Source organism: Pygoscelis adeliae, unplaced genomic scaffold, assembly GCF_000699105.1.
Source record: "Pygoscelis adeliae isolate BGI_AS28 unplaced genomic scaffold, ASM69910v1 Scaffold166, whole genome shotgun sequence".
Classification (NCBI taxonomy): Eukaryota; Metazoa; Chordata; class Aves; order Sphenisciformes; family Spheniscidae; genus Pygoscelis; species Pygoscelis adeliae.
In genome coordinates, this window is record NW_008825156.1 from 802,367 (window position 1) to 809,430 (window position 7,064).

A 7,064-nucleotide genomic window follows, 5' to 3' on the forward strand; every position below is an offset into this window, starting at 1 on the left:
AAAGGATTAAGCCAATGTGAGCTTTGATTTCATTGGGAAGTCATCACATAGGAAACACTGTGTGCCTGGATCATGGAGACTTGTTTGTTTCTTAATACCTGGAAGAATCCCCTACCTTTGTGCCTTGTACACAAGGTGCTTTTCCATGTTGCTTGTGACAGAGAACATCTCATTCTGTGTCCACCAGCACTGCACAGAAGAGAATTCTCAGCACCAACATGAATGTCTTGACAGTCCTTTTTGAATTCAGCAGTTCAGCTTGCACAGGTCAGATGTAGTAGCTTCCATGTGCTTGATGACCGAAAAGAAGGTAGCAACTCTTTTAATGAGAAGGGATTATAGTATCCTCCCCGAGCAGCAGCATGTCTTTGTTTTGAGGGTGGCACAACTGAAAAATGTGACAGTAGTGAAAGGAGAGAGTCATATGCTTTTCCAGTGACAGCCTCCCTCGTCCTCCTCACTTCATGCCTGTGCCTGTGGTGGCTGGTGTTCAGGGTTATTACTTGTCCAAGTTTTCTGAGGGCTGTTTCCCTTATTGTGTCCATTCAGGTCTCGGTCAATCAGCGGAGCATCGTCTGGGCTCTCCACCAGTCCCCTCAGCAGTCCAAGGGTAAGTGGTACTGCTTCAAGATCTGTTGGTCCAATTCACTCACACATGCTTGATGCTTTTTGACATCTGTTGTAGCAGAGCTGTGGCTCTTAGCTGGGATGTTTTGTTTTTCCTTGGCAGCTTGTAAATTTTCATGGGTGGTGAAGGAAACGTTATTTACAAATGCAAGCAGCAAATTTCTCATACATGTTCCCTGCACTGTTAGCAGGGATCTCACTGTGCCCCTGCCCTTTTTCAGTCTCATAAGCACATAGAATAACATTGCTATGACTAAACACTGCCATATCCAGCTGAGGTCTGTATACAGTGTGGTTTCAGACCAAATATCAGGAACCATTTCACAGCTACCTTCAGTCAGGTCACACCAAACTATGCTGGTTACAACCAGCTGGATTCTGTTTGCCTCAGAATAGCTTGTATTAGAAAGTCAGAGAAAATAAATTATACAAATTTGAGGGCTAGCAAATTTAAAAGGGAAGTAAGAATTTGACTAAGATGAGAAAAGAACACTCAAACCCCTATAAATAAGGTACATTCACATGCCCTTATTCAATATACAGTCAACTAAATACTGATACTCAACTAATACTGATACTCAGCTAGTACAAAACATGCTTGATAGTACATCTGTTGCAAAGTTATTAACAATTTCTAAGTGCAATGACAGAGGCCTCCCTCTCCTTGGTAACTTCTTTAGGGATGAGTGAGTATTCCTAGTGTCTGACAAGGTCAGCTTAGTCACTTCAAGACTGCAGTCCTTACAAAAGTCTAGAACTCATCAAGAAGTCTGTAGGGCTATGGCAATCCATGTTACCTAATTGTCTGGCCCAGAGTCTTTGGAGGATTTCTACTTACTTTTCATGACTTCATGAGAAGATGCCATCCCCCATTGGAAATGGATATATTCCATGTGTTAGGGTATGGATACACTTATGGATCTACTCTTAGTATATGAAGATAACATCAGTATTCCAAGTATTTAAAATTGTAATTCCCCAGTAACACTGTGTGTAATTCTTATGCATAAAGACACACTGTCGGGTGTAAGTTTATAGGCTAAAAAAGCTTCCAACTCCTTGCTTGACTGAACTATTTTCTGAAATGTATTCTGGGTTCCTATCAATTGTTACCCTGTTTTGCAACTGGCATAAATGTTTTTGTGGTCTCCTCTGAGTCTTTCATGTGCCAGGAACCAGTGCAGATCCATTTCCTTGTTTCTGCACTGGGACTCCTGGATGTCAGTGGAATGAAGCAGAGGTCTGAGAACTCTTATGCCACTGCAAAATGTACTGAAAAAGAGCATGGAAACAGTTTTGTGCACAAAATAAGCATCCCGTGCAGCAAACCTAAATCTTGATCTCATTAATTGATCTCTTGGGATCAATTTCTGACATCTCAGTAGGACTACATCAAAGAATAAGGATGACAAGGTCTGTTCCATAGTTGCTGTATCTTACCATTATTACTTAATAGGCAGTTGATTAAATAGTCTTCAAAGGGATTTAGCAACCAGATGGCATTTTCAGCAGATCATAACGATATTAAGGCAGGTCAAATTTGAGGCTTAAAAGGAAATGTTGGAATAAAAATCATATTTTTTTTAAACGTCCTTACCTATGCTTCTGATAGCACCTTAGATTATTGAAAGAGAACATACTTTAAAAAGCAAATACGTTTCACTATATGCGCTCCTTAGGTTCAGTTCTATGAGGAATTGAATTCGACAGCAACTAAGAGTTCTTAAATCTCACAAGATCTTGCTACTGGTGTTCCCCATTGCACCAGCTGAAATATAGGCCTAATCTTGTTCTTTATTTCGTTATTAAAAATGCGGTAATTAAGGGTGCCCCTTCAGATTCTTAACGGCTTAAGTGGGAGTTGAATTTGACTTATTTCTTTCAAATTTGTTTCTCAAACCATCATACACATAAGATATAAAAATTGCAAGGAAACATTTGCAATCAACAGTTTTTGACTTTATCCATTGGTGTCATTTGCAAATGGTTAATAGTCGGATGCTGATAGTGACTTCCATAACTTAACCACTTTCCTCATCTTTTCTCCTTCCTTTCTCATTGGTGATCAGAATTTACTGACATGGCAGACTTTAGTTTAACTTTACAATCCTAATAATAATACAAATGTTTTGATGTAGTGATTTTCTTTTCATTTTGGTGGCCTAACACTAAGTTCTTTAAAGTAATTATAAAACTTTGATGCAAACAATTTTAGGAATTGTCTTAAAATACATTTCTGCATTTTTTAAATATGGCAACATTGTGCTAATCAATCAAACCCAGAAAGTAAACTCACTAGTGAGTGTGCTTACCTGGGACTGAGATTTGAGGCATGGTTACGTGTACATGGTATGTCTGGACACTGCTTGATTACAGTTTTTAGGTGTTAAGAATGGATGATAATAATAGTGGTGATAAATAATTTATAATAGGTAATAATTTATAGAAATCAGAATCTGAGTGCAGACCAAAGCTAAAGATCTTGAGTAGTCATTTCTATTTTTACAATTCTGCCAGTACTTGTAATCTAAGGTGTTAACACCAATGTTTTGTAAGAACATTCGTTTTGTTTTAAATGTGATTTTTAGCTTGCTAATATCCCTTTAAAAGGCTTCTATCCTCCCAAGTCTGTTTATTGCTGTTTGCTGTCGACATATGAATGGTTTCCCAAAATGCCTCTAACGCGTAAATGTTTTTGTTTGGGAAAAAAAAAATTCATAATCCCATTTTGATAACTCAGTGATGGATTATGAACTTTGGTTGTCTTTTTCTTTTTAAACTGTGTCTTACAAAACAATGGCTCACCCCATCCCCTCCATAGAATTGGGACTTAATGGCAAATATTGCTGTGACTTTATAACAGAAATTCCAATTATCAAGCTATCCTTCAATGCGATGAGGGATGTTGCAGGAGAAGCATAAAGTCTGATGGGAAGCATCATCTCTTCCCAGATAAACAAATTTGCCAGGCCTCTCTGAAGTTTTTGCTGTAGCTATTTACAAATCAAACACCAACCTGAGTTCATATTTTTCTCGTGATGGTGTGTGCTCTGAAGCCTCCAAGTGAATGCTGAGCGGTTTAACCTTCCAGGCCAGGGGAGGAGAGTGGATGCCCACGTGGCATCACTCTCCCTGTTCCCCCTCTTTCTGCAATGGGTGGCTGCAGCTGGCGTGTGCATTAGCCAGTGTCAGGGGTAAAGAGGAAGGAAAGAGGTTCTGACTGGTGTGTGCAGTAACCTGTGTGTATCGCCTACCACTCCGTATGTATCACACACCTGTTCTGAGTTTCATCTCTCTACTGGGTTTGCATATGCGCACTTGAAGCTGAAAGAGGTGGTCCCATTCTTGGCACATCTCAATTTGTCTGTGGCTTAAGTGGTTCTTCTTCCCCTTCCTCACCTTCCTACAGCATCGTGCTTCTCTCACTGCAGGGCAATCAGAACAATCCCAGAGAGATGGCATTTCTCTCTTCTTTTTTCTTGGTTACTTTCTTTTATTTTGTTTTTTTTTTACTTTTCCTTTGTTTTACTTTTCTTTCAGTTGTTTTCCTTTGCTGACACATGGTTGGTTAATATGATGAAGCCTGTTATGACACTGTTGTTCTTGCTGCTGCCACTGCTGCTGTTGTTGATTATGCTGTGTTCCCAGCTAACTGCATGTCTTTTTTTTTGTTTTTTGTTTGTTTGTTCGTTTTTGTTTCTTTGCAAAACCCCTCCCCCCACTACCCCTTCACCTCCATCTCTTGTGTCTCCTTGTGACATGGTGCATCTTTGTGACTTGGATGGATTTTATTCTGACTTTCCTTTCTCTGCTCGCCCGCTCTATGCGTATTTCACTGTTTTTGATGTGCATGGACACTCTGCGTCTGTCTCGTAGCCTATCAGAAAGTTCTTCATCCCCCCTCAGACCTCCGACCTCCCTTTCTCTCCCCGACCCCAAGTCTCCTTGGACCCTGATGCTTGTAGGAACGCCTCCAGGCCTGGACATGTACTCCAACCAAAGCCAGCACTTCAGCCCAACCCAAAGACGCAGACTTTGCCATCCAAGAGCAAATTGGCCGAAAAACCACTCCAGTCTACTAAATCCAACCCACTCCCTGCCAGCAATATCAGCACCCCTTCTTCCCCGAACATCCCTGTGCAGAATGCTCAGGGCCGCTCGCCTGCTGCCGGCTTTAACCCACAGCTGGCTGTTCCTAAAGTGCAAACCAACCCTATGTCTCCTGTTAGATTGCTCCCTTCTAGTACTGACCCAAGCACCAAATCTATCCCCATCATACAGGTTACCCCTCACCCCTCTCCAAGGGGAAGTCCCCTCCCTACCCCCAAGGGGACACCTGTCCATACGCCAAAGGAGAGCCCAGCAGGCACACCCAACCCAACACCACCATCCAGCCCCAGCATTGGAGGAATGCCATGGAGGACACGGCTCAACTCAATCAAGAATAGTTTCCTGGGGTCTCCTCGCTTCCATCGCCGGAAATTGCAAGGTGAGTACTCACCCAAACATACAGGGTGGTTCTGATTTGGGCAGACATGCAGCAGCAAGTTGTTACCTCTCTGTGGCTCTGCAAATTTCATGTACTAAGGACTGAATATTGGTATTGAAAATGAGAGTGATAGTGTCAGCCAGTCCTAACCCAAGACACGTGTGAGCAGGCTCTGTCATGCCACTGCACCTGCTCCAACAGCATCTCCTGAGCCCTCTTCACACTGTAGCCTTACAGCTCTTACTATCCCTGTTGTGGCTCTTAGAACACAAGAAAATTTTATCTTCAGCTTCTCTACTAGTTTTGTCAGCAAACCTAGAGCTCTGCCATTTCCCCTATGGCTGTACTCCGCTGCCTCTCCGTAGCCACAGGCTGAAACTTCTGTTGAAAAAAAGATAGCCAGTGGCAATAGGCTGAAATTGCCTTTCTGAAGCACAGCTTGTTTGATCTTGGTTAATGCTTTTTTTAGCTCCTTTGGTAATTGGTGTAAATATCTCCTTAATACAATCAGTGGTTTCATATCTGCTGGCCTATTTCAGTTTTCAGAGTCTCTAGAGTGTTGAGATGTGCAAAATTTTCTTCTTCAAGCTCCAGGTGGCTTTTTGCATTCAGGCAAAGGGCACCCAAAGTCACATGCATTATCCTCAGATGTCATCAGCAGCTATCCCAACACCCTGTGGTTTTACAGGGTACTGGGATGTGATCCTATGGCAAAGGAGGATTACAGCCATGGAAGAGTTAAATTTTGAACTGTGATGGTCAGGGACATTGTCTCTGAGATAGTCAGAGAACTGCGGAGAATTGCGGCAGTGACTGAGCTGCGTCCAACTGGGCTTTGAAGCAATTGTAAAGCAATCAAATTGGCATGATGTTTGGGTCTGAACCAGAAACCATTGAAGCCAGTGCAAGATTACATAACGATTTAAGGAAGGGTAGGGTGAGCCTTGAAATGCAGCACTTGATTAGATACAGTGATCTAGAGACATATGACCAATGTTCAAATGTCAGAACTAGTCTGCAGAGGCAGTGGGCAAATGCAAGAGGGTGTAATGCCAGAATTGTTTCATTGGTATACAAGCAGAAAATGGAAGGTGTACTGAATCATCAATTTCTTTTCTCCCTCCCTCTCTTTGGCTGTGCGTGCATGGGCAGTACCTACACCAGAGGAGATGTCTAATTTAACCCCAGAATCATCCCCAGAGTAAGTAATTTGCCAGTACACTACTTTTTTTCCACCACTTACTAATGTCATTTCCTGGCCTGAATGTCATAGGGTGACATATTCCTGTTCTGGATCAGTATCTGACTGTATCCTGTTATCCTGTGAGCAGGATAGAGATCTGAAATGGTTCTTCTGCTCATGACCCTGGGTAAAATCTATACCTCAGTAATAGCAGTGGGATCAGCAGGTGATGAAACAGTCTCCCAGTAACCATCTCATTTTAGAATCATAGAATAGTTTGGATTGGAAGGGACCTCTAAAGGTCATCTAGTCCAACCCCCCTGCCGTGGGCAGGGACATCTTCCACCAGATCAGGTTGCTCAGAGCCCCGTCCAACCTGACCTTGAATGTTTCCAGGGATGGGGCATCCACCACCTCTCTGGCAACCTCTTTCAGTGTTTCACCACCCTCAGCGTCAAAAATTTCTTCCTTATATCTAGTCTAAATCTACCCTCTTTTAGTTTAAAAGCACCACCCCTTGTCCGGTCACAACAGGCTCTGCTAAAAAGTTGCTCGCCATCTTTTTTATAAGCCCCCTTTTAAGTACTGACAGGCTGCGATAAGGTCTCCCCGAAGCCTTCTCTTCTCTAGGCTGAACAACCCCAACTCTCTCAGCCTTTCTTCATAGGAGAGGTGTTCGATGCCCCTGATCATTTTTGTGACCCTCCTCTGGACCCACTCCAACAGGTCTGTGTCTTTCCTGTGCTGAGGACTCCAGAGCTGGAC

General features: G+C 42.6%; 1 protein-coding gene across 3 annotated transcripts in view; it reads left to right on the forward strand.

Moving 5' to 3' along the window:
* The window catches only part of BRSK2 (BR serine/threonine kinase 2), a 329,823-nt gene that overhangs the window by 293,981 nt on the left and 28,778 nt on the right, over nucleotides 1–7,064 (forward strand). For all 3 annotated transcript variants that reach the window (XM_009328460.1, XM_009328458.1, XM_009328459.1), the window contains exons 13-15: nucleotides 550–610; nucleotides 4,909–5,116; nucleotides 6,269–6,317. In XM_009328460.1, the coding sequence (XP_009326735.1) occupies nucleotides 550–610; nucleotides 4,909–5,116; nucleotides 6,269–6,317 (318 nt within the window). The remainder of the gene's footprint in view (nucleotides 1–549; nucleotides 611–4,908; nucleotides 5,117–6,268; nucleotides 6,318–7,064) is intronic.